This window comes from Plecotus auritus (genome assembly GCF_963455305.1).
Source record: "Plecotus auritus genome assembly, chromosome: 7".
NCBI lineage: Eukaryota > Metazoa > Chordata > Mammalia > Chiroptera > Vespertilionidae > Plecotus > Plecotus auritus.
Window position 1 is genome coordinate 41,549,017 of NC_137774.1, and position 23,170 is coordinate 41,572,186.

Here is a 23,170-nt window from a genome sequence, read left to right on the forward strand (position 1 = left end):
CCGCATCCCACACTGCTCCGCGACAGGAAGGCGGAGCCGCGGCTTCCGGAACCTCCTCCTCCACTCCTGGCAGTTGCTGTGTGGGGCTGGAGGCAGCTGAGCTTTTTTGCGGGTGATGGCCGCGGCGGTCGCTATGGAGACAGGTCAGTAGCGCTTGGAGCCGCGAGTCTTTGCGAACAGACGGGTCCCAGGCCCGGACACCTCCTCCTGCTCCCCGGGACTCCTTGCGGGCCTAATCTGAGAGGGGTTACAATTCGGACCCGGGGGCGCGAGGGCTCTCGTAGCGGCTGGAAAAGCTAAGGTAGTTTGGCCTTTTCAGAGGTGATTTGTTCGCAGACCTTTTTCCTCACTTGCTGGTCAAACACCGACCCCATGGGCTTCCTGGCGTGGGCGAGCCTAACCGAGAGGAGTTCGATTTGTTTTCTGCGTGTCAGATGAACTTGTATAAGTTTGAAATATAGTCGACACACTTGTGTATTTTTCTGCCACTGACGCTTCTCACACATCCACACACTCCCTGATCTTGCACACATTTCGTCTCTTTTTTCAGCTTGAATTCTAAACTTTCTTTTCTGATTGATTTAGCATTCGCTTAGCTTTGCTAAATTTAATCACATTAACATTTTAACGCAGTATTAATATAGGGGATGGCACAGTTATTACCACGTACCCCAGTGATCACTGTTAAAATCTCTACATAGTTGCTTATAAGTGATAAATGTCCTGCCTCCTGTGTGTTCCTGTTTTCTTTGATGACTTTTAACTTTAGAGAAATAATCATTTTTATCTGGGCTTTGCTTTTCTTACCCTTGTGAAGGTTTATCTCCTCTCACACCCAGTTTAGAAAAATCATCATCACTTGCCCTTCATGTAGAAATGTATATCAGCATTAGTCGGGTTTCTTTACCGCTGTCTTTCTACAAGATAATATTATATAAGGTGACCTTTCCTTTGGGTGATTTTCGTTATCTTCTCTCCTAGATGATGCTGGAAATCGACTTCGGTTTCAGTTGGAGTTGGAATTTGTGCAGTGTTTAGCTAACCCAAATTATCTTAATTGTAAGTTGTTGAGCACCTCATTGAATTAATGATTTCTGACGGATGAGTTGCAATTCATATTAGTGTCTGCTTTTATACATTCTCAATTGAACGGAATTATTGCTACACTTATACTGGTGTATATACATATATAACTGAGCAAACTGGGACTTGTTTATGAATTCAATGTGTGTTGGTGGTGGGGATGTTATGTATGTAAATTCTTTGTTAGAAGTCACAAATCGGTTTAAGGATTGGTTTGCTCTACAGATGCATTTTTTTTTTTTTATGCCTTTCAGTTCTTGCCCAAAGAGGTTACTTCAAAGACAAAGCTTTTGTTAATTATCTTAAGTACTTGCTTTACTGGAAAGAACCAGAATATGCCAAGTATCTAAAGTAAGTTTAATTTTAATAGTCCTAAATATGTATATACTTTATTATACTCCAAAACACTGATATTTAACAGACTTCTTAGTTTCACCCATCTCTCCACTTTTAGTTGCAACCACCTTTCAATACACAATCTCTAACTTGGATTATTGCAGTAATCTGCTCACTGGTTATCTTTGCTTCCACCCACCCTCTTGCCCCCAGCCAAACAAAGCAAAACAATTCTTTATGCAGAAGCCAAATTGACCTCTTAAAAATGTAAATCACAACGTGTTACTTTCTTGCTTAGAATCTTTCAATGGCTTCCCAACGCATCCAGAATAAAATTCAGTCTCTTGAGCTGAAGTTCTATGTGATCTGGCTATGTCTTATCTGACCTTATCTTGTACTACCCACCCCATCTCACTGGTTTTCTGACCCTAAGGAACCCACATTCTATTAATGCAGGGACATTAGCTATAGGCTAAAAATTTAAGAATGTTGAAAGGGGTACTTGTAAGGACGGTTTTCTGGAGGAGGTAACCTTCCAGAGTCTTAATAGCTACTGTTTTTTTAGGGCCTCCTATGTGCTGTACTGTGCCCATATTAAAAATAAATAAACACACACACACAATTTAGGTTGTGCAACAGATGTCATTTTAATGGTTACTAAATTGCAAGAAGCATATTATAATCACAAGCATTTCTTTTTGCTGGTAAAAAGTAAACTTTGAATTCACACCTCTTCTTTGTCTTAACTAGGCAGTCAAAAAGCCATAATGAAACATTTTTTTTTCTAAACAAAGTTTGAGAGGAAAATGTTTCAAACTTGCACTTTTTATCCAAGTCACTTTTCTGATCTATGTCTAATACAGTGGTTCCTAACCGTTTTTTGACCATGCCCCACCTAAGCATCTCTAAAATCCTAATGCCTCCCCCCCCACCACATGACATATAATTCTTACTATTCAAAAAGTGAACTTCTTTGGAGGAAGCCTAAAGGCCATTAACTTGGTTTAAATAAGCTTCCAAAGAACATGGCATCCATGAAAGAGAAAAATAAAAGAACAAAAGGAAGTTAAAGTACTGAGGAAATCACTAAGAAATTGTTAAAAAATAATAATGTGAAGTGATATGAAAAAATAGCAAATAGTTTCAAAACATATAATAGAGAACTAAAATGCATAAATATATCACAATATATATTTATATACTGTATACTAGAGGCCCAGTGCATGAAAATCGTGCACTGGGGAGGGGGGGGGGAGGGTGGTCCCTCAGCCTGGCCTGCGCTCTCTCACAGTCCGGGACCCCTTAGGGCAGTGGTCGGCAGCGCGGTTTGCCGCTCTGTTGACTAATGAGTTTGCCGGCCACTGACCTAGGCCACTGACCTAGACTCTCGATTCCAATAATTACAGGCAGTTGTTGTTCCTGGTGATTAAGCCCCTATCCGAGTAGTCGGCAAACTCATTAGTCAACAGAGAGGCGAGCCGCATGTGGCTTGCGAGCCGCAGTTTGCCAACCACTGCCTTAGGGGATGTCCACCTGCCGGCTTAGGCCCACTCCCCAGGGGATCGAACCTAAGCAGCAGTCGGACATCTTAGTGCTGCCACGGAGGCAGGAGAGACTCCCACCACTGCTGCGCTCGCAGCCCTCAGCCTGGCTTGTAGCTGAGCCGAGCTTCCCCTGTGGAAGCGCACTAACCACCAGGGTGCAGCTCCTGTGATGAGCATCTGCCCCCTGGTGGTCAGTGTGTGTCATAGTGACTGGTGGTTCCACTGTTAGGGTCAATTTGCATATTTCCCTTTCATTATATAGGATGAGACCCCTAGAACCATAAGAAATGTAAAAAAGTCAGTTAATAACTCCTTCTTGAATTGTTCCCCTTAATCAAGGGGCATGTGCCCCATGTTGGGAACCACTAGTCTAATTCCTGATTCATGAAGCTGCCTGCAGGATCCTTTGTACCCTTCCTGGCTCTTTATAAACAACCACTTATTCATTTAATAATTCACAGAAAATACTTTTTTATTAGATCCCAACATGTACTAGTATGTATGTAGATTGGAGACTCGGTGATGGACACTGAATTAGACACCACAAGTTTAATTTCACCCACCACATTGCTGAGATAGTCATCTAAACTATGGCTAGAGGTTTCCAGTGAGCACCGCAGTATACTGTTTCCCAAACGTGTCATTTCTACCACTTGTCCAGTTTTGGCTCTGTGTACCCCTGTATGATTTACTTAAAATATATATATATTTTAGAGCGGAAGGGAGAGGGAGAGATAGAAACATTAATGATGAGAGAGAATCCTGCACACCCCCTATTGGGGATCGAGCCCGCAACCCGGATATGTGCCCTTGACCAGAATCGAACCCGAGACCCTTTAGTCCACAGACTGATGCTCTATCCACTGAGCCAAGACCAGCTAGGGCTGATTTAATGTTTTTTAATTTACTCATTTAGACTTTATGTCTTTTCTATTTGAAATAATTTTACTTACAAAACAGCTTGGAAAAAATAGTAAAGAGCATCCCTATATCTTCTTCACCCATATATTCTAAATGTTAAAAATCTTATGTAACCACAGTACAATGATCAAAATTAGAACATTAACAATATACTACCTAACCTTATCTAATCTATAGACTTCAAATTTCACAGGCTGTCTTACTAATGTCCTGTCTGGTACAGTATCCAGTGTAGGCTCATATGCTGCATTTTGTCATGTGTTAAGTCTCCTTCAATCTGGTTCGTCGGTCTTTTTTTTCCCTCCATGACTGTGACACAGAAGTCAATTTACCCGCCACTGATTATGTTAATTTTGATCACTTGGTTGAGGTGGTAGCTGCCAGTTTTCTCTATATCAAGTTACTATTTTTTCTATTTAATAAATATGTTGTGAGGAAATACTTTGAAACTATGTTTCATGCTTTTACCCACTAATTTTAGTATCTATTAGAGATACTTGCCTTAAAGAATTTTTACTGTGGTGATTTCCTAATTCTAATTCCATCATTCTTTCTACATTTATTAGTTGGAATTCAGTTGTAAGGAACATTCCCTTGTTGCCAGTTTATTCATTCATTTTTAAAAGTTACATCAGTATGGACTCTTGGAATCTTAATTTTTATTTTGTGGATTATTATTATGTACGTCCTTGCTCTAGTGCAGTGGTTGGCAAACCGCTGCTCTAGTGATTCCAGCTATGGCCATTGGAGACCCCTTCCAATTGTCTCTGGAGTACTTCTGACATGATTTTTGAGCACTTTTCTTAGGCACTACATACCATTCCAGGCTCATCTTGTATTTTCCTTGCCTGAGCCCCGGAATCAGCCATTTCTCCAAGGAACTCTGGAAAATACTATTTAAAACCCTCGAGTTGGGCACTAACGTGTGCTTGGTAGTACCAGTGTCATTGTTCCTAGGTCTTCTCAGCACACAAACTAAGAACACATATCTGTGTCTGGCTCTATGTTTCTGTGTAAAAAGTCATGAGTTCATACTGCTGTTTTCAATTCCTGCTCAAAAATAGGGTTCATTCTTGCCTTCTCCGTTTCCTCATCTGTTTTTTATGATAGCCAGAAATTTGACTCTTTATCCACAGTATATTTACTTATGTCTTTGCTCAGTCTTAGAGTATATATAATTTCATAATTCCATATCCATATGGAAAACTAGAGTATAATATTTGTGCATAGTTCTTTCTGAAATTGACTTTGACTCTATCATTATTGATGGAAAACTAGTAGTTATCAATTAAACACATAATTTCTAAAAATTAAAAGCGTTCCTACTCCTCACTTTGGAAACCACCAGAGTAGATTAACTTGATTTGCCCCCAAATGTTGACTCTGCTTACCAGTTATTGTGTGGTCTTGGGCAAGTTACTTAATCTTTCTGATCTTAAGTTTTCTCACTTCTGAAAATTTTGCTTAATTCTGACTTTTGCTCACTAGTTTCTTTGCCTGAGCAGGAAAAATAGAACTATGCTACCAAAGTGTTCTAAGTTAACGTTACAGAAATTGTAGCTGCAAAATCATTTGTACATGAGTAACTGAATTAGAGCTTGGAGTTATTGACTTAAATTATGCCAATCATTAATTGATAAACTTAAACCCAGGTACCCTCAGTGTTTACACATGTTAGAACTACTCCAGTACGAACACTTCCGCAAGGAGCTGGTGAATGCTCAGTGTGCGAAATTTATTGATGAGCAGCAAATTCTGCACTGGCAGCACTATTCCCGGAAGCGGATGCGCCTTCAGCAAGCCCTGGCAGAGCAGCAACAGCAAAATAACACCTCAGGAAAATGAAAAGCTGGATCCAGACCAGGCTCCTAAGACTGTATATGTTGCTTTTGTACAGTGAAGACCAAAAAAAAAAAAAAGACTCATCTTACCTACTTTCTTGTGCTAGCACTTAGTACCTTTAGTGTGCTATTTAATCCAACTAACTTGTTATTGTCAGATTATTTCTGTTAAGCCAAAACTGTTCTTTGATTTTCCTCTGGATTTGTAAATTTTTATTAGTATTTAACACACTCAACTGAGTAAGGACAGAAACATTTGGTGCTTTAGACCAATTTAAGGAGGCCATGAGGATGGGGCAGCGGGCGGGCCACCAAACATCCTGAACTCAGTCAGGCTCTGTTCCTGATGTACAGTGTGGACTGGGGCAAGTCCATCTCCTAGAACCTTACTGTCCCTCAGATCAGCTACCCTACCCTTCTTATCTAGATAGTAGAGCCATTGACTATTCCTTATCCACATACATAAGGAATAGAGTCAATGACCTCTTTAAATCTCAGCAGGAACGGCACAAGGTTTTTTACATTCTGCAGAAGAGGACATACCTGTATCACTACTTGCTTTGCAAAGAGCTTTAATGGAAGAATCATTGCTATGTCGCTGACCTAGTGATGGCAGGGATATTGATAGTTAACTAATTGGACTCTTGACCTTAGACTCACTAGAACAAAGATGAGGAATTTCAAATACTTGTGCTCATTTGGTAAAGCTAACATTTATTTGGCAGACACCACAAACCAGGCACTGTTAGTGCTTAGTTGCATTTTCATGTTATTCTTAGAACAATCTTTGTTCAAAAGGAGGAGACTGAGGCTTAGACAGATTAAGTAACTTGCCTATGGTTACACTGCTAGTAAATGGTAATCGGAGTGTGACTGACTCACAGGTGGAATCCTTCCTACCGCCAGGCTATATGCTCTACCTCTGCTACCTGCCTCATTCCAAGTAATGAAGTACATTCAGACAGTATGAAACAAAGCTGCCTGTATGAAGTGGGGGCTGGATTAGATGTGCTGTGCTGTGCTGTGCTGTCGTCAGCTTAAGTTCTGCATTCTAAAGCCAAAAAAGGTGTTTTAGAAATAACAATTCTTGGTAAATTCATGGAATTTAAGTTAAAAGATCTAAAATTCAGAGATTTGGAAGCAAATTCACTATTAGGGGCTTTCAGATGTTCCTATTACCTCCAATAACACATTCCTTTGTGCTATTACTACCACTCCTGAAGACTTACGTTACCTATATCTTAAAGATATCCATATATTACAAACAAACAGGGTTCATGAGCATTTTTATAGCACTCTATTGTTTAGACATACCATTTTTTAAAATCATCGCTTATTTATTTAGGCCTAACATGAGTTCAGAGCAAGCATGCAATTTCTTTTATACTAGAATAAATCAGGAAATCAAGACAAAATAGTCATAATCAAATCTTAATCTTCAGAGAACAACATCTCCACGAGGTTGGCCTGAAGACATTCAGATTCTACCAGTTTTTGAGGCTGTAAGAGAAGAACAGTCATATCGTAACACACAGCTATAAAAATGTTATTAGGAGGGGATAGAGTTGGTCAGCCTTGAATGACACAAATATTTAAACAAATTATGCCATTCAGAAACTATTAACTAGTTGTAACAAGTTTTATGAAACACTTAAGATATTTGCTCTTAAGTTCAGTCATTAAAATACTTGGCTCAAAACTTAGACTAAAACAGGAGACAGCAAGTCCAGTGCCATCCCCTTGCCCTCAATTCTTTAATTTAGAAGGCTATGACTATAAGTTCCCTTCTTTTTCAACCAGAATTATGGGTTAACGGGCAAGCAGCCATTGATGCCAGTGTTTTAAGAAACCATGTGTAAATCAACTTTCTTGAGCAGTGTTTATAGAATTTTAAATTAATAACTTTTAAAAAGTATGAAAAAGATGTAATATTTAGATATTTACATTACTAGTAGTTTATTAGGATTGTCCATAGGGGATGGACAAATGCACTCTGAACAGCACTGTGATGTTTGGATGAAATGTCAAGACCTTTCCATATCTGAATCCAGAATGAGTTAAAAGAGTTTTGACAGGGTGAATTGTAGCCCCAACATAGTTGAAGAAAGATACTCACTGTTCCATATTTAAGGAGTGTAGGCACTGCAGTTATTTTCAAGTTTGTTCTGAAATCATTATTTGGATCTTTCCAACTATTTTGAAAAGAAAAAGTGAAATGAAAAACATTTTACTATGTTTCTTATATTTGTTTAATATTTGATATATTCCTACATTTAGTTTTTGTTGTAAACATTTTAAAAACCTTAAGGACTGTGACTTACCTATTTCCCTGTGTAAGTTTCATTTAAAGTGTGATTAAGATATGTATGTAAAGACAATTAAGTTCTGAACTAACACCAGACCAAATTTATTGAGTTATTCTTCTAATACAAGTGGCTGAATATTCAAAATTTTGATTTGTATTTAATATCTTCTAATTGCTTGACTCATCCGACTGTACCTTAGACATAGAACCTGAGTCCCGGGGCCCTTCCCACCTGTTTGTAGTAGTGCAGTGCATTATCTGGGAAATAGAGTATATATTGCCACTTACTAAGGTTTTTCTCCTACTTGGCAGTAGATGAACACACATTCTTCACAAATATGCTTCAGCCCCTCTCGTACGACTGGTTCAGCTTAAAAAAAAGTTGATATAAAATAATAACACATTAACTCTACAATCAGGCCCTGATAAACAGTATCCCTCTCCCCTCCCCTCATGTTGCTAAGAACTCAGACCTAAACTGCAGTTAACTGAGGAGGTTAACAGAAGGCAAGTGTTCTCTGATTTGAAAGCCACTTTAAGGGTAACTACGTCCCAGTCCCGACGCCCAAAAGAATGAAAGGCATATTTGCTGACCTATGCAAAGGACATCAACTCACGTCCTCACTAAGACGCTAATCATAATGAAGAAGTGAAAAATTGTAAAGGACTAGATTGCAAGATTATATGGGTCGAATTGTAGAAGGCACTCTTGGGGCGGGGGTGCACTTAACAGGAGAGAAGGGAACAAGGTGGGACAAGGAGGCAAAATGCCAGCTTAGAAAGCCCTGCGGGTCTCCAGGAGTAAGACTCCTTCCTCTGCCATGAACTCCGCTCTCCGGCCAGAACCTCGGCCATGCCTTCCTGCCACTTTGGGCAGCAGCCCCGAACCCCGGCCTCACCTTGCACGCAGTCGGGGCACCAGCTTTTCCCTTCGGCGTCCTTAGAACCGGTAAAGTAGGCGAAAATGGTCTTGCCTTTGTGCTGCTCCACAGCCCTGTTGAAGTCCTCGAAGCCGGACACACTCACTTCCTCGTAAGGAGCCATGGGGAACGTACTCACGGAACCGAGGATAGCCCGGGAAGGCTTCGGGTGGTACTGCCCAGAGGCGAGGCCCACGTGGGGCGGGGCGAACCTGCTTCCGGGTGGGCTGAGCACCTGGTGCCTGCTGGAGCCCAGAAGGCTTGGGAGGGGGGGGCTACGGGGACCTCTGAGGGTCATAATTCATCCGTACCGCCTTTCTGCTCTCGCTTCTCCGATCTTCCGGTTCTGGCCCCATTCCGAAACCCAAGCTTCTTCCTTAATCTGGTCTCGGCCCCAGCCCCATATACAATGGCTGCAAAACCTGCTGCCGCGCAGCCCGGGGACCCTTAGGTGGCTCTCGAGTCCTAACGGCTCCCAAACCGCCCTGCGCCTGTTGCCATGGCGACCCGGCGAGCGGCCGGAAACCAGGCCTCTTTGAGGTTTCCCCCCCCCCCCCCGCCCCGCCTGCTTCTCAGTAGCCGCGCCTCGCCGCCTCAGGCCGGGTGGGCACCCGCGGTGTTGGGGGGTCCTGGGGAGCTGCGTTAGGAGTCATGGACCTGGGGGAGAGGAGAACTTGACCCAGGGCAGATACTGCTGCTTGTCGCCTCTTTTAACTATTTTCCTGCCTAGGCTTTAGGGTGGGGCCAGGACTGAAAGGAGGGCGAGCGGGGCGGGGGGGGGGGGGGCTGGCAGGAAGTCAGACTGCGAGGTTGGAGCTGGTGTGAGTGCGAGTGTGCAGCCCGGGGGCGAGGTGCCCTGGGCCTGCGTCGGGGGAGATGGGAATTGCCCTCGAGCCCTGACCCCGGCGCCCGGACGGAGCCTTGGCCAGGCTGCGCAGGGGCGGGCGAGCAGTGAGATGCCGGGCCACTGTGTGGGGCCCAGCAGGTCCGGGCGCGGAGCCCGGCGGCCTAGGGGGAAGAAATGGACTGGGACGTCCCGAGGCCGAGGAGGAAGGCGCCGGGCGAGGGCCTCGGTGTGGGGGACACGCTGTGTGAGTGCAGAGAAGCCGCAGGGCTGTCGGCAGCCGTCGGGGGGAAGACGAGCGGCGGAGACAGCCGAGGGCCCTGGGGCAAACGAAGCTTCGAGGACACCGGGCACTGCAGGCTCCATTGAGGCAGCAAAGGACCCTGGGGCTGTGTTGGTGAACGGGGCTGCGGGGGAACCCCAGGTGGTGGGGCCTGCCGGATCTGTGTGGGTGACTGGCACTGGTGACGAGGAGCAGACAGTTTACCGGAGTCCGCGGGGCTGTGAGAGGAAAGGTCGCCCGGGATCGACGGGGCATGAGAGCATTCTGGAGCTGTGGCTGAAGGTGCAGGCTATGAGGGCAGCTTCCGGATGTGGGGAAGGAAGCAGAGTGGAGCTCCACCCTGTACCTGCAGGAGAAGGGCCAGTAGAAAGGGGTGTGCCTGGCCGAGCTTCGTGGGTAGAGACCAGCCATCGTGGTCTCACAGGACCGTGGGTGGAAGGACAGGTTAGGGCAGTACCCCAGGCCTCAGGAGGACCTACAGCTACTGGCCTAGGAGCAGGATGTGAGAGGCTCTCGGGCTTGCGTGGGCTGGGACAGGCTGTGAGGTTGCCTCCTGGGGGTGTGCCTGGGGCTGTGGAGACAAGTTCTGGGATTGCCCCACGCCTGCTGGGCAGAGGACAAGCTATGGGGGTGCCTGGAACTGTGGAGGAGATAGGCTATCAGGTTGCCCCAGGCCCTTGGGGAAAAGGACCGATTATGGGGGTGCCTGGGGCCATGGGGTGGCCTGAGGCTGTAGAGGGAGAGGTAGGCTGTGGGGGTACTCCAAGTCTGTGGGAGAGAGGGCAGTCAGGACAGGTGCCCGGGGCTCTGGTACAGGAGGCAGTCTCTGGGGATATCTTATGGGGGAGGGGACAGGCTGTGGAGATACCCACAGCTGTAGAGGAAACTCCCTCTGTGGGTGCTCCAGGCATATGGCAGAGGAGACAAGCGCTGGAGGAGATAGGCCCTGGGGGTATTCCTGACCTGTGGGTCTCCAGACAGCCTGTAGGGGTACCTTGTGCTGTTGAAGAGGAAACTAGATGTGGCGGTGACCCAGGATTCTGGGAAAGGGGACAGGCTGTGTGGGTAGAGACAGGCTCTGCAGGTGACCCAGGTTCATGGGAAGTAGCCCAGACTGCGGAGGTATCTGGTCCTGAGGAGCAGGAGGCAGGTCCCGGGGCAGCACCAGGCCTTTGGCGGGTAGGACAGGCCTTAGGAGTACCTAGGGCCTTGAGGAAGGAGGCAGGCTGTGGGAGTGTGCCAGGTCTGTGGGGAACAGACCAGCCTGTGGATGTGTCCCAGGTTGGGGTGGTGCCAGGAGCCATAGGAGAACAGACACGTTATGGTGGCATCCCAGGCCTGTGGGACAGGCAGCAGGCTCTGGGGGTGCCTCTGGCTGATGCAGTGCCAGGGGTGGTTGGGGAGGAGACATTCTGTGAGAATGTCCTGAGTCTGTGGGAAAGGAGGCAGGCTGTGGGGGAACAGGAGGCTCTGGTGCCTACAACTTTAGGGGTACCTGGGTCTGTGGACCAGGAGGCTGGCTATAGGGATGTTTCGTGTCTGTGCAGGAGGAGACAGGCTGTGGGCTTGTCTGAGACAGTGGGGATGTCCGAGGCATCAGGCGTGCCCAAGCACAGGTGTGCCCCCATAGGGATACCCTCAGCTGTGGGTGTGCCTGGATCTGGGAGGGTGCCTGCTGCTGTGTGGGTGTCGGGCCCTGTATGTCCGGAAGTCAGCTCTAGAGATGTCTTGAACCTGTGGGAAAGCGTTCACACTGCCGGAACACCCCTGGCTTCTGGGGTCCCTGTGGCTTCTGAGGAACTGTTGGCTGTGAGAGAGAATGCTGGGTCTGCAGCTTTCCCAAGATTATGGGGAAGGAGACTGGTGCCTGGGCTTCCGGTGACTGACAAGGTTGCTGTAGCTCCTGAGGTACCTGGGCTTGTCGGGGAAGAGACTGGCTCTGGGGGTGTCCCAAGATCTTGGGGAAGGAGACAGAGTACCAGGGTTCCTGTGGCTGTTGAGGTGCCCACTGCTCCCAGGGTACCTTGTCCTCTGGGGGTGGAGACTGGCTCTGGAGGCTTCTCACCCTTGCCAGGAAGGAGACAGACTGCGGGGGTACCTGTGACTGTGGGGTTACCTGGGCCTTTAGAGGAGGAGACCCTCTCTGGGGGTCTCTTGGGCTTACCAGGAAGAAGACAGACTGCTGAGATGCCTGTGGCTGCTAGAGTCTCCATGGCTGTGGGAGTGCCCACAGCTGCTGGCGCTTCTGGGCTGGTGGTGGGTGACACTAGCACTGGGGATGTCACCGGTGCATGGGGAAGGAGACTGGCGATGGAGAGGCCCATTGCTGCCCGGGCTTCAGGATCTGTGGGCAGGGAGACTGGCTCCGAAGGTGTGCCAGGCCTGTGGAGGAGACCCACTACAGTAGTCCCCGAGGCTGTGAGGGTACCTCTGTCTTTGGGGGTGCTTGCAGGTGTAGGAGTTCCCATGGCAGGGCACGTGCCTGCTGCGGTGTGGGTGTCTGGGTCTACAGGAGAAGAAACCACTGCTGCTGGCTCAGGCCTCACCGTCTTGACGAGACAGTCTGCAAGGGGACCTGGGGCTTCAGGGGAGGAGACAGGAGGTGGAAGTATCCTGGGGCTGGCAGGGAGGAGCCAGGCAGTGGGGGTGTCTTACACCCATGGGCGTGGGACCAGGTCATGGAGCTGCCCAGGGTCTGTGGGGGAAGAAACAGACTGTGAGAATGTGCCAGGAGTGTCCGGGACAAGAACGACTGGGGAGGTGAATGAAGCTGTGGAAGTGTCCTCGGTTTCAAGGGAGGAAATGGGCATTGGCCGTTTCCGAGATCACCCACAGCAGAGGGGGAGGAGACAGACTGGAGGAGTGTCTGGAATGAGAGTGAGGGGGGACAATTTGGGAGAAAATTGTGTGGGGGAGGACAGATTGAGGGGGGCATTCCTGTAGTAAGAGTAGGGAACAAGTTGAGAGGTCCTGGGACTCTTTGGGAGGGAACAATGTGGGAGAGATTTGTCCTGGGTTGTGGATGAAGATACAGGATGTAGAGGTGTCTCAGGATAGGGGGGGGGAGGAGATATTGTATAGAGAAGTCCCACGGTATGTGGGGTAACAAATTGGGAGGTTTGCTGGAGCAATTAGAAAGTGACAGATTGCAAGGAGAAAGGTGTCCCAGGACTTTGTACAGGGGAACAGTTTGTGTGTGTGTGTGTGTGTGTGTGTGGCATCACTCGAGGTATCGGGGAACTATGGGCATCACCTAGTTTTTTCCTGGTAGAGAAAGGATTATTAGGCCTTAAGCATCCCGGGGGAAGGTGTTGCCACATAAAAGCTGCAGTCACCCTGGCCCAAATTCTGCAGACTCCATTGTGTGGCTCCAGCCCCTGAACTGTGGTGATACCAAGCCAGTTGGGATTGCCTCGCCCATGTACCTCCTCCCATCTTCGTTTTGTATCTTGTCTCTACAGCCTTAGAAATAAGGAATCTTAGACAGCTGCCTTTATGTTCCTTCAGATGTATCTGTCTTTAAGCAAATCCGGTCTACAGATGTTGGGTTTATTCAGAAGCTTAAATTAGGGATTTTTTTAAAACCTGCATTTCCCAGTTGATTTACTATGGGATTCTTTGAGAGAACAAATTCTCCATTTAACACTAGTCAGTTTATGGAAAATCAGCTTAATTCAACAAATGTTGAGTTAAATTGTCTACTATGCTCAAAGCACTGTATTGTGGGAAATATCAGAGAAGAGCAAGACAAGGCCCTTACTCTCAAGGAACCTTGTCTAGCTGGGAAGATGAGACATAAACCTGTGAAATAGGTAAATAACAACATGAGAGAAGTGTGTAATAAGCACGTGATGAGTGCAGGGATAATGACAGGTCTATAAGGAGGCCTTCAATGATAATGGGTAGAGCCCATAACAGCTTAACACTTTCATATCTTTTATCTCCACTGTGTGTGTATAGAGTGGGGGGAGATGGGAAAATTGAAGATGTGGAGAGGTCATTCAGGTGGTTAATGGCAGATCCTGGCATAAATCTAGATATTCTGACCCTGAGGTTTACTTAGAGTCGTTCAGTTATGTCCTTTTGAGCCCCTAGTAGAGTAAGCAGGACTACCTTTTGACTAGTGGTTGGGATTTATTAATGTAGAACATGTGTCCATAAAATGCCTTGCTGGGAAGTGCTTGTTGACCATAGCGGAAGTCTGTTTTTATAGTAATATCTTATTAGAGACCCTTGAGATTAGAAATTTGGAATGAAAAGGGCTCAAGAGATTGTCATTAAAATAGTGTGTCTCCCTATTCTCTTGGAAAGTCTAATTTCAATGCTTTTGTAACTGGAAGAAGCTATCATATACCTATTTTCATATATCATTTGCTCTCTAGTATGAGGTTGCTATGGACTACTAGAACATTGTTATAAGAGCATGATATTGTGTTTCACTTATTCTTTCCCTTTGAAGACTCTTGGTCTGAAAGTAGCTTTCTTTTATTTTAGGCAATGGTTTGGGGGAAGAACTGTTGGCTGATAACTAGGCTTTCACTATTGTTCTGCACTCTCTGACATGATGGGACCAGGCAGACCAGCTTCAACTTGTGTTAATCACGCGTCTAGTGTCCAACTAGATGGGAGGAGTGACCCCTGGAGACTTCAGACCCAGGTAGTTGTGATTTTCTTTCCTCTTCATATTTTTATTATGAAACATTTCAAGCATAAAAGTTGAAAGAAAAGGGCAAGAACACCTTTTTAATCCTTCTAGTTTCAACAGTTGTAACAATTTGTCCTACCTGGTTTTCTGTCTAACCATCTCTAAAATTGTTGCAGAACCATTTCAGAATAAGTTGCAGATAATGACATTTTGCTTCTAAATATTTTAGAATACTGATCCTAAAAATAAACTCTTCTACTTAACCATGATACCATTATCAAACCTAAGAAATGGACAAAAAAAATTTTCCTAAAATTACCTAATAACCAGTCTTTATTGAACTTCACCCAGTTGTACCCAAAATGTTTTTACTTCCAACGTTGTATTACAAAAGTCTTCAAATATACAGCAAAATTGAATTTCACAGTGAACATCAAGATTCCATTACTATTTCACTGTACTTTTTCATTGCATATCTTTCCTTCAGTCCATCCCTCTAGGATCCATCCATTCATTAACCCAACTTATTTTTTTACATGTCAAAGTAAATTTCAGACACCGGTACTCTAACTAATTCAGCATGCATATCATATACTAGAATTCATTCTTTACCATTTTTTCTTTTCATGTAAATTTTACATCTGAAATGAATATATTCATTCACATTTGCTGAGTTTTGACAGATGTGTACGCCAGTGTGACCCATGCCTCTTTGAAGATACAGATCATGTCCACTACCCAAAAGGTTCTCTTATGCCCCTTGCTAGTCAATCCCGCCTTCCCTCCAGAGGCAACCACTATTCAGATTTTTTTCCACCACAGTTAGTTTTGTCAGTTTTAGAACTTCATATGAAGGGAATCCTACGCTATGCACTCTTTTGTGGAAGAATTTTTTCCACTGGGTACAATGTATTTAAGATTCATCTATGTGTTGCATGTGTCAGTTTGTTCCTTTTTAATACTGAGTATTCCAGAGCAGGAGTGTGCCAGTTTGTTTATCCATTCTGCAACTGGTGGACACATGGGCTGCTTCTCGTTCGGGTTATTATAAATGAAGGTGCCATGAACTTTCTTATACAAATTTCTTTGTAAACATGTTTTTATTCCTCTTGGGTAAATACCTGGGAGTGAAATCACTTGGTCGTAGGATAGGTGTATATTTATTTTTATAACAAACCAACAGACCTTTTCCAAAGTGGTTTTACCACTTTACATTCCTACTAACAATGAATAAGAGCCCTTCAGTTGCTCCACATCTTTGCCAACAATTGGTATTATTTTTTAAATTATAGCCAATCAGGTGGGTATGTAGAAATACCTCATTGTGGTTTACAAAGAAAAAAAATACATATTTATATGTTTTATGTAAATCCTCACCTGAAGATATTTTTCCATTGATTCTTAGAGAGAGTGGAAGGGAGGAGAAGAGACTGAGAGAGAGAAACATCCATGTGAGAGAGACACATCGATTAGTTGCCTTCCTCATGTGCCCCTTCTAGGGCCAGGGATCGAGCCTGCAACCAATGTACGTGCCCTTAATCGGAATGAACCCAAGACCCTTCAGTCTGTGGGCCAATTCTCTATCCATTGAGCCAAACTGGCTAGGGCAAGGAAAATATTTTTAATTTTGACATAATTTCAGACTTACATAAGAGTTGTAAGAACAGTACACAGAATTACTGGATACTCTTCTCCCAGATTCCGAAATACTAACATTTTGTTAAATTTTCCCTCTCTCTCTTCTTCCTTGTTTTTTTCTCCTCCTCCCACATTATTTCTAAACTGAGTAAGAGCAAGTTGCAGACATGATGCCATTTTACTAAGTAATTGTATGTGTGTTTTCTAAAAACAAGACCTTTTCTTATATAATCATAGTACAGTGATCAAATTCAGGAAATTAACATTAAAATGATGCTGAAAACGATGACAATATAAAAGCATGACTATGTTAGGTGAAAAACAAACAACTTGTATCTATTATGATTAAAACTGATAAAGCTTAAGCCTGGATGAGAAGGTGTAAGTGGACTGTTTAGAGCAAGATGAACTTAGGTGCAGGATAAAAGATGTGGTCCAACAACCAGATGAAAAATCTCAGGAAGACCTGAAGAGATACTGTCAAATGGCTTAGGTCCTGTGTGGTGGGTGGTGTGGCTGGGAGCAGTTCTGGGGAATGCTCATAATGGATTTTATTGGTCACTTGCCGGAACCTGATATTTTGAAACAGGACAAAAGTCCAGAATTGGAGAGTTGAGGAACTTACTGATGGTTTCTTGAAACTTTCTGGGTTGGCATTTAGAGGAGCATACATACCAGGATGCTATTAGTAACAGGATGTGGGGAAGCACGGGACTTGATTGGAAAGTCTGTAAGGAGGATTCTCCAAACGGTGAGGGGCCTCTAGAGGGACCTTGCCTTAAGGCGACAGCCCCTGCCTTGACTTTTCCAAACAAGTCCGAGCCCCTGGGTGTTTTACTGGAATCTCTATGTTTAGTCTTTAGACATGACCTTATAGAAGCATGTGCTTTCTTTAAGATACCTTGCTGATTGTATCTAGAGGTTAATTTTAGTTCAAGCTGTTGTTACAATAAAAGTCTAAGGAGGCAGGCGAACGGGGCAGTCTGGTGCCTCTTTCCAGGCAGCCCCTTAGCCCTCTTTTTCACAGAAACATGTGTCAGAGTAATCATTCATCCGTAGCTCAGGGTCTGCTGGTAAGTCCCGGCAACAGAAGGATAATACTGTGGGTCTGAGTGAATGGAGGGTAGAACCAGGAGTACGTGATGAATTCAGGGTGTAAGAGAGTGGATAATTTAATCATTACAAAATAAAAATACATCTTAGCACTAATGTGTAAAATTTTAAAAACTTGGTTGTGGACATATACTAACTATGCAACATATTATTTTTCTAATGACTGCTTACTTTTATTTTGTTTTAAAGAACCAGCTGCAGTTTAATAAGAATGTTCCTACACATTCAAGCAACTTGGCAATCCGGTATTCTTACCCACATGCAATTAAAATAGAAAAACTGAAGAACTCTCACACTGAGTCAGACCACTATAAAGATTTGGATTTTGGAGATGGTCCTGATCTAAGCAGTTCTGTTTCATTTTCTGTCGTATCAGAAGAGAGACTTAGCTACGCTGTCCACCTCGCCAAAAGAGACATGAAACGAAGACACTTTGAAGAACATGTTAAAAAACATCATCTCACATGTCAATCTCAAATCTCTCATAAATGTGGATGCACCAAGCATAAAAAATCTGACCTTGGGGTGGAAAGGAAGGAAATGAAGAATCAAGAAGCTTTTCATTGCAGCCACCAGCCATCCAGAGTAGAAATTTCTAGCTCAGGTGCCAAGGTATACGTATACACATCTCATGCAGGACAGTCAGATTTCACCATGCCAAATTCGCCACCCACCCATGACCCAGGACTGCGGCCTCATGGCAGGACAGGTGACCACAAAAGCCTATGTGAACACAGAAGCCTGCTAGAAGTTCAACGACTCCAGAAAATATTGAGCAATTGTATCCATAAAATCGAAGAAGTAACAAAAGGTGAGAAAAATTGGTGAGCGTGGAAGAGCTCATATACATTCATTCTTTTGGGACCCCCACCCCCATCAAACTCCACTCCCTCCTCCTGTCACTGGAGCAAGCACTCATGACCAGACAGGGGGACTTTGAGTTTGACCAGTGTCTTTTTTCTGAAGAGTTTTTCCTGCCCTAGCCCCTCCCTCCAGCAGAGGCAGGTGACACAGCTCCTTTCCTGAAGCTGCACTTGATCATCGACTGACCAAAGGCCCAGCCTAGGGGTTAGGGTACCTGCTGTCAGAATCTTAGGTGTTCTGGCACCAGAGTGCACATTATCCTGTAATGGTTTGCTTCTTTACCCAGAAGTCCTTCTGACAAAATTATTTTTAATTTGTTCAAAAAAGAATATAGTATATGTACATTTTCAATGAAAATGTTTCAATTTAGAGAACATTTAGATGAGTACATAGCAGTGATAAGGGAAATGGTGTATATATAAGTAAATATCCGACCACAGGGTAGAAAGGAAGGTGTCTGTTTGCTGTAGTTCTTTAGTGTTCTCTATGTCCTTGTGTTTCCGCGGGGAGTAGAGTATTGATTCCATTTGGAGAATTGAGAGTTACATAGCTAACAAGTAGGGAATCACACTCAGGCTGCAAAGAGGAGGGAGTTGAGTATCACATGGACTACTGTTCTGGGATAGTACCTAGCCTGTGATAATCTTCAGCATTTAAATTAATGTATATACACTGATGTATGTATACGTATAATGTATATAGACTTATGTACATATACGTGTAATTTATATACGTTGATGTATGTATACGTGTAATGTATATATGCTGATGTACGTATACGTGTAATTTATATTCGCTTATGTACGTATACGTTTGTGACGTGAGGAATTTAAGGTGCCTTACAGAAATGCCTGTGGTTGAATGAGCTAGAACGAACATGTAAATGATATTGTGTTATAGGAAAAAATAAGGTTTGTTAGGGATGGGTTACAGATTTATTTCTGAGTTCCTAGCAGCCAGCCAGAGGAAAGTGTGATCAGTTGCAGAATTTACAAAGTCTAAAACAGAAAAAACAATTATGTAAGGAAAATAACTATTGCACATATTGAGGGCAGAAAAGAATTGTCCTGTGGGCCTTCATAAAGGATATGTTGTGATATACTGAACAATTAAAAACATTCCTACGTCAAGATAATGAGAGTGTTAGGATTCATTTCTTATAACATTTCCTCAGTGTCAGTCTGTGGCATGACCCTATGGTGTACTTTGGTAGAAGCCATGTGCCCAGGCAAGAAAAGTCACAGGGCCCACTGCTCTGATGATGTGGCTTAATACAGGGGGACCTTTAGAGCAGAGGTTCTCAAACTCATAGTGGGAAAGGACGGGAGTAGGGTTTTTTTGTGTATGTTTTTTTAAAGTTAAAAATGTCAATTTATCTCAGGTAGTAATTTATAAACTTGAATAATAATCATGACAATAGCATCCTAATATATAAAAACACAGGGTCCGTAATGACTGACTGAAGGCTTGACTGAACACTGGAAGTCAGTCCTGCAGTCAGTGCTGGGTTGCCGTGGCGACCCAGCACTGACAGCCACTGGTGTGGGCACAGTGACCCAGCACTGACTGCCAAGGAGGCTGCGGTTCAGGCCTGGAGAGAGAGACAGGGTCTGATCCACAGCCTCCGTGGCAGCTGTTGATCAGCGTTGCCTCTCTCTCTCTGATCAGGCCCAGAGATGCTGACTGGCATAGAAACCAACCAATCAGAACCAAATCTGGGTAAACTGTGAGGAGCCAATGGCTGCCTAGGAGGCGGAGCTTTTGACGCTGACTGGCATAGAAACTGACTAATCAGAACCAAATCTGGGTGAACTGTGAGGAGCCAGTGGCTGCTTAGGAGGTGGAGCTTTTGATGCTGACTGGCATAGAAATTGACCAATCAGAACCAAATCTCGGTGAACTGTGAGAAGCCAATGGCTGCCTAGGAGGCGGAGCTTTTGACGCTGACTGGCATAGAAAGCAACCAGTCAGAACCAAATCTGGGTGAACTGTGAGGAGCCAGTGGCTGCCTAGGAGGTGGAGCTTTTGATGCTGACTGGCATAGAAACCAACCAATCAGAACCAAATTGGCCTGCAGGGGAGGGCAGTTGGGGGCAAGATCAGGCCAGCGGGGGAGGACAGTTGGGGCAACCAGGCCAGCAGGGGAGGGTAGTTGTGGGCAAGATCAGGCCAGCAGTGGAGGGCTGTTGGGGGCAAGATCAGGCCAGCAGGGGAGGGTAGTTGGGGGCAAGATCAGGCCGGCAAGGGAGGGCAGTTAGGGGCAATCAGGCAGGCAGGCAGGTGAGCGGTTAGGAGCCAGCGGTCCCAGATTGTGAGAGAGAGATGTCCAGTTGGAGAGGGTGCAGGCTGGGCTGAGGGAACCCCCCTTCCGTGCATGAATTTTGTGCACCGCGCCACTAGTATTGTTATAAAAACCTGTAAATGCATACTTTCGACTTCTCTAGTTAGTTTATCGTGGACTGGTAATAGTTTGTGACAGCCCCTGTCTGCAGCCCACTCTTCCAGTAGCCCTGAAATGCCCAATTGGTGCTTCCCAAGTGCTACTCTGCAGACTGGTTGCATCAACATGGTCTTCAAGGGTGGAGGTAGAAGAGGGTAGAGGGGGATCCATGGTGATGGAAGGAGCCCTGGCCAGTGTGGCTCAGTTGGTTGAGTGTCCTCCCATGCACTGAAAGGTTGTTGGTTTGACTCCCAGGCAGGTTATTGGTTCGGTCCTGGTGGTGTGCATGCGGGAGGCAACTAATCGATGTTTCTCTCTCACATTGATGTTTCTTTTTCCCTCCCTCTTCCCACTTCTCTCTCTCGCTCTCTAAAATAAATAAAAACATATTTAAAAAAAAAAAATGGTGATGGAAGGAGACTTGACTTGAGATGGTGAGCGCACACTGCAATATATAGATGATGTATTATAGAATTGTACAATTTTACCAACCAACTAGGGGCCCAGTACACGAATTGGTGCACCTTGAAAGGAACTGTGGGCCGCGAGGCTGTGGTGGGCATGGGACGGGTCTTGGCCCATCCTCTGCGCCTCCACCTGGCCCCTCCCACCGTGTTCCCTGGTCCCCTGTCTGCTGGCAGCCCCACTCCTGCCACCGCTGCTCCCCCACACTGATGGCACCGGCTCCGCTCGCACTCGCTGACGGTGCAGAGTGATTGGGGCCGGTGCCAGCAGTGAGTGGGGCTGGCACTGGCAGTGGGTGCAAGCAGTGGCTCCGGTAGCGGGTTTGACTGGGGCCGTCACTGGCAGCAGGTGTGGGCGCCCGGTGGGACCACGGTACGTGGGAGCAAAGAATTTTTAGTAACGACCAGAGGCTTGCCCCAATGACAGTGACTGGCACCCCACCTTGGTCTGGCGCCCCCACTCATCAGCTCTACCCTCCTGCTGTGGCCGATGCCCACCATGTTCCGTGCGCGCTCCCTGGCGGTCAGTGCACATCATAGCAATTGATTGGTTGTTGGTTGTTCTGCCGTTCGGTCTATTTGCATATTAGGGTTTTATATATATAGACTAGAGGCCCGGTACACAAAATTTGTGCACTCGGATCGGGGGGGTCTCTCAGCCCAGACTGCACCCTCTCACAGTCCAGGAGCCCTCAGGGGAGTGGGCCTAAGCCATCAGTCAGACATCCTTAGTGCTGCCGTGGAGATGGGAGAGGCTCCCACCACCACTGCTGCGCTAGCCAGCCATGAGCCCGGCTTCTGGCTGAGCAGCGCTCCCCCTGTGGGAGCACACTGACCACCAGGGGACAGCTCCTGCATTGAGCATCTGACCCCTGGTGGTCAGTGCATGTCATAGCGACCGGTCGTTCTGCTGTTCAGTCGATTTGCATATTAGCCTGTTATATAGGATATCACCCAAATAAATTCAAGAAAAAAAAGAGAATCATCTGTAAGAGAAACAGTTAAAAACTGTGCGAGCCAGTTACCATTGACATCTATATATATAAAAGCCTAAGTGATGGGCCAACCGGCCAACTATGACGCACACTGACCACCAGGGGGCAGATGCTCAATGCAGGAACTGCCGAGTTACAGCAACTTTGCAGAGTGCCCTATTGCACTCCAGGACCCCTTGGGGGATGTCAGACTAACGGTTTCAGCCTGATCCCTGCAGGCCAGGCTGAGGGACCCCACCTGCCAGAGGGACCCTGCTCACTCCACAGATGCCGCCCCAGGTGTGGCTGGCTGGGGAGGGACCGTGGGAGGTTTGCTCCAGGGCATGTCCGGCCCATCTCACCCAGTCCCGCCCCGCCGGCCACCTTCTTATTAATTTCCTTTCAGTGTGCACGAATCCATGCACCGGGCCTCTAGTATAAGTATATAAACCCAGAGTTTCTCCACACTGTGCAGCCCAACAAGAGAGAAACATTTTGGCTTGTAAGTGCAGAGACTGTATCTGTATCTACAACTCCTTGATTTCAAATGTTCGATTTCTTCAAAAGTACTTTCACTAGATTTTAATGAGTAAATATGAAAAATTTGAATTGATAAAATATACTTACGGAGCACTGCTTCTGTCTGATGGTTTAATGGAATTTTGCATAAGAATTTGTGTTGTAGACATATTTGAAAACAGTTGACTGGGAAGGAGTGGATGAGTTGCACATCCCTTAGTTAGTCTTCCAGAAACACTTCCTTTGAACTAACCTTTTGAAAGTGTGGAACACAGTGTGTGCGAGGCTGTGCTTCCTAATAAATATGTGAAGGCTTCGGACAGTCATGTAATCTTCATATGTTGGAGAAAGGAAGAAATCTTGGAAAACATAAAAATGGGCCAGTCAAGGGTTTTTGAAAAAGTAGAAAGCATTATAGATTTTGGCTCAATATAGA

At 45.4% G+C, this 23,170-nt stretch overlaps 4 protein-coding genes across 10 annotated transcripts in view; 3 read left to right on the top strand and 1 right to left on the bottom strand.

Moving 5' to 3' along the window:
* The first annotated feature begins 9 nt into the window (after positions 1-9).
* Positions 10-5,925, top strand: MED31 (mediator complex subunit 31). The gene is made up of 4 exons (XM_080680611.1): positions 10-143; positions 982-1,059; positions 1,338-1,434; positions 5,537-5,925. The coding sequence occupies exons 1-4, from the start codon at positions 116-118 to the stop codon at positions 5,727-5,729; spliced, it is 396 nt and encodes a 131-aa protein (XP_080536737.1). The 5' UTR covers positions 10-115; the 3' UTR covers positions 5,730-5,925.
* The window catches only part of KIAA0753, a 71,274-nt gene continuing 49,085 nt past the window's right edge, over positions 982-23,170 (top strand). For 3 of the 7 annotated variants that reach the window (XM_080680605.1, XM_080680606.1, XM_080680607.1), the window contains exons 1-3: positions 9,744-10,041; positions 14,572-14,734; positions 17,663-18,284. In XM_080680605.1, the coding sequence (XP_080536731.1) occupies positions 14,639-14,734; positions 17,663-18,284 (718 nt within the window). In that variant the 5' untranslated portion in view covers positions 9,744-10,041; positions 14,572-14,638. Of the gene's footprint in view, positions 1,060-9,729; positions 10,042-13,128; positions 13,890-14,571; positions 14,735-17,662; positions 18,285-23,170 lie in introns of those variants that run through there. The other 4 variants (XM_080680604.1, XM_080680603.1, XM_080680601.1 and 1 more) reach the window with 4 other exon arrangements.
* On the bottom strand, positions 5,921-9,678 carry TXNDC17 (thioredoxin domain containing 17). Its single transcript, XM_080680617.1, has 4 exons — positions 8,930-9,678; positions 8,319-8,400; positions 7,842-7,917; positions 5,921-7,225 (listed from the first exon to the last, which is right to left on the bottom strand). Exons 1-4 carry the CDS (start codon positions 9,246-9,248, stop codon positions 7,157-7,159), a joined length of 546 nt encoding a protein of 181 aa, XP_080536743.1. The 5' UTR covers positions 9,249-9,678; the 3' UTR covers positions 5,921-7,156.
* LOC308252579 (uncharacterized protein) lies at positions 9,907-13,020 on the top strand (the record flags this gene model as incomplete). Its single annotated transcript, XM_080677365.1, has 1 exon — positions 9,907-13,020. One exon carries the CDS (start codon positions 9,907-9,909, stop codon positions 13,018-13,020), a length of 3,114 nt encoding a protein of 1,037 aa, XP_080533491.1.

Coding starts and splice junctions, on each gene's coding strand:
- MED31 (XM_080680611.1), top strand. CDS start 116: ATGGCCGCGGCGGTCGCTATGGAGACAG. Junction 1,060..1,337: donor TAACCCAAATTATCTTAATT/GTAAGTTGTTGA, acceptor TATGCCTTTCAG/TTCTTGCCCAAAGAGGTTAC. Junction 1,435..5,536: donor GAATATGCCAAGTATCTAAA/GTAAGTTTAATT, acceptor ACTTAAACCCAG/GTACCCTCAGTGTTTACACA.
- TXNDC17 (XM_080680617.1), bottom strand. CDS start 9,248: ATGACCCTCAGAGGTCCCCGTAGCCCCCCCCTCCCAAGCCTTCTGGGC. Junction 7,918..8,318: donor CAAGTAGGAGAAAAACCTTA/GTAAGTGGCAAT, acceptor TTTTCAAAATAG/TTGGAAAGATCCAAATAATG. Junction 7,226..7,841: donor CACTCCTTAAATATGGAACA/GTGAGTATCTTT, acceptor CTTCTCTTACAG/CCTCAAAAACTGGTAGAATC.